The 1,441-nt window shown below is 32.7% G+C and overlaps 1 protein-coding gene across 1 annotated transcript in view; it reads left to right on the top strand.

Annotated features, from left to right (window-relative positions):
• Positions 1-153: 153 nt before the first annotated feature.
• The window catches only part of LOC106873165 (ataxin-3), a 16,058-nt gene continuing 14,770 nt past the window's right edge, over positions 154-1,441 (top strand). Inside the window, exon 1 of the mRNA XM_052971762.1 lies at positions 154-264. Coding sequence (XP_052827722.1) covers positions 241-264 — 24 coding nt within the window. The 5' untranslated portion in view covers positions 154-240. The remainder of the gene's footprint in view (positions 265-1,441) is intronic.

The raw sequence follows: 1,441 nt of genomic DNA, 5'->3' as shown, positions 1-1,441 counted from the left end.
ATATATATATATATATATGTATATATATATATATATATATATATACATATACACATACATACATGTGTCTGTGTGAGCGTGCGTACGTGCGTGGAAGTAATACGAATGTAAACGCAAACTGAAGTGACTGAAAAAGTAAAATCTGCAAGAAAAAAGAAGCAAAAAAACTGAATAAAATCGGAATCTAGAAAAGCCCAGAAACAAGGGCAGACAACTAAGTTCCACATATTGAGAGAACTGATGGAGGCGATCGTTTTCGAAAAGGTAAATATTCTTATGGTATTTTAACCTATCTTTTAAGACGCCCTTCCTTATAGAGGAACAGCAAAAGCAGTTTATATCTAGATTATATTTCTATAACAATAAATTCAAGATATTATTATAAAATTCCTATTTAGAATGATTAGTTTATTATTTTTAAAAAATTGTGTCTAGTCTTATTTCACTCCGGTATATGTCCCTCTGCAGAGAGATTAAAAAAAAAAAAACCTAAGAGGTGGGTGTAAAGAACTAAATCATTCTAGAAGAATGATCACCATAATAATAAATTCAGATAAACATTCATCAGAAAAGCAAAGAAAAATAATTAAATAAATTTGAAGTTAGTTCATAAAACATATTTATTAATGTGTCGTAACTGTAAGTCTTAAAACGACGCTAAACTTTGTTTACTGTAAAGCTCGAAGCGCTCTTCTAAATAAATACAGAATGGTTTTCTCTCACTCTCTCTGCATGTGACAGTGTCTGTGATAATTTAGAAAGCTCATTTGTTGGAAGGGACGTCCAGAACTACCCATTAAGGTTATATTTGTTATTGATATTTTCATCGAATAGAAAATAGCACACCTCATTAATTGTTATCCACCAATAATGGTGCAGTTATAGATATGTGGGAATTCCTATGTCTGGGTGACGTACTCATAAATGCATATATATACATACATATATAAACGCGTGTGGTTCTATATATATATATATATATATATATGGTGTTTGCTGTGAGCTACCATGTAGTTCTATTTATTTTTTATGTGCATATTTTTGAAACTCTCAGGTGCATTGGGTAGTAAAAGACAACACATTCCAGGGTTTAGTGAGAGATGAAAGGACACAAATATACACAACTTCATTCTCTGACCATAACAAACGCTTATATACACAAGTCAAGCATGTATATTAGTTAGTGTAAGGATATAATAGAAAATACTTGCGCTTGTAGATGGTTTGAATCTGGAATCACATCATTGCAGTTCTATCTATCTGTCTTAGGTGCATGAGTAGCTGTGTGGTAAGTAGTTTGCTTACTGACCACATGGTCCTGGGTTCAGTCGCACCGCGTGGCAACTTGGTAAGAATAATAATAACAACATTGAAAAATACCTTAGGAATATGAACCCAGGTTCGGAATTTCCCCAAGACACCTGATGAAGGCTGGAGGGTA

This window comes from Octopus bimaculoides, chromosome 11 (assembly GCF_001194135.2).
Source record: "Octopus bimaculoides isolate UCB-OBI-ISO-001 chromosome 11, ASM119413v2, whole genome shotgun sequence".
NCBI classification, from domain to species: Eukaryota; Metazoa; Mollusca; class Cephalopoda; order Octopoda; family Octopodidae; genus Octopus; species Octopus bimaculoides.
This window is presented reverse-complemented; position numbering and strand designations above follow the sequence as displayed.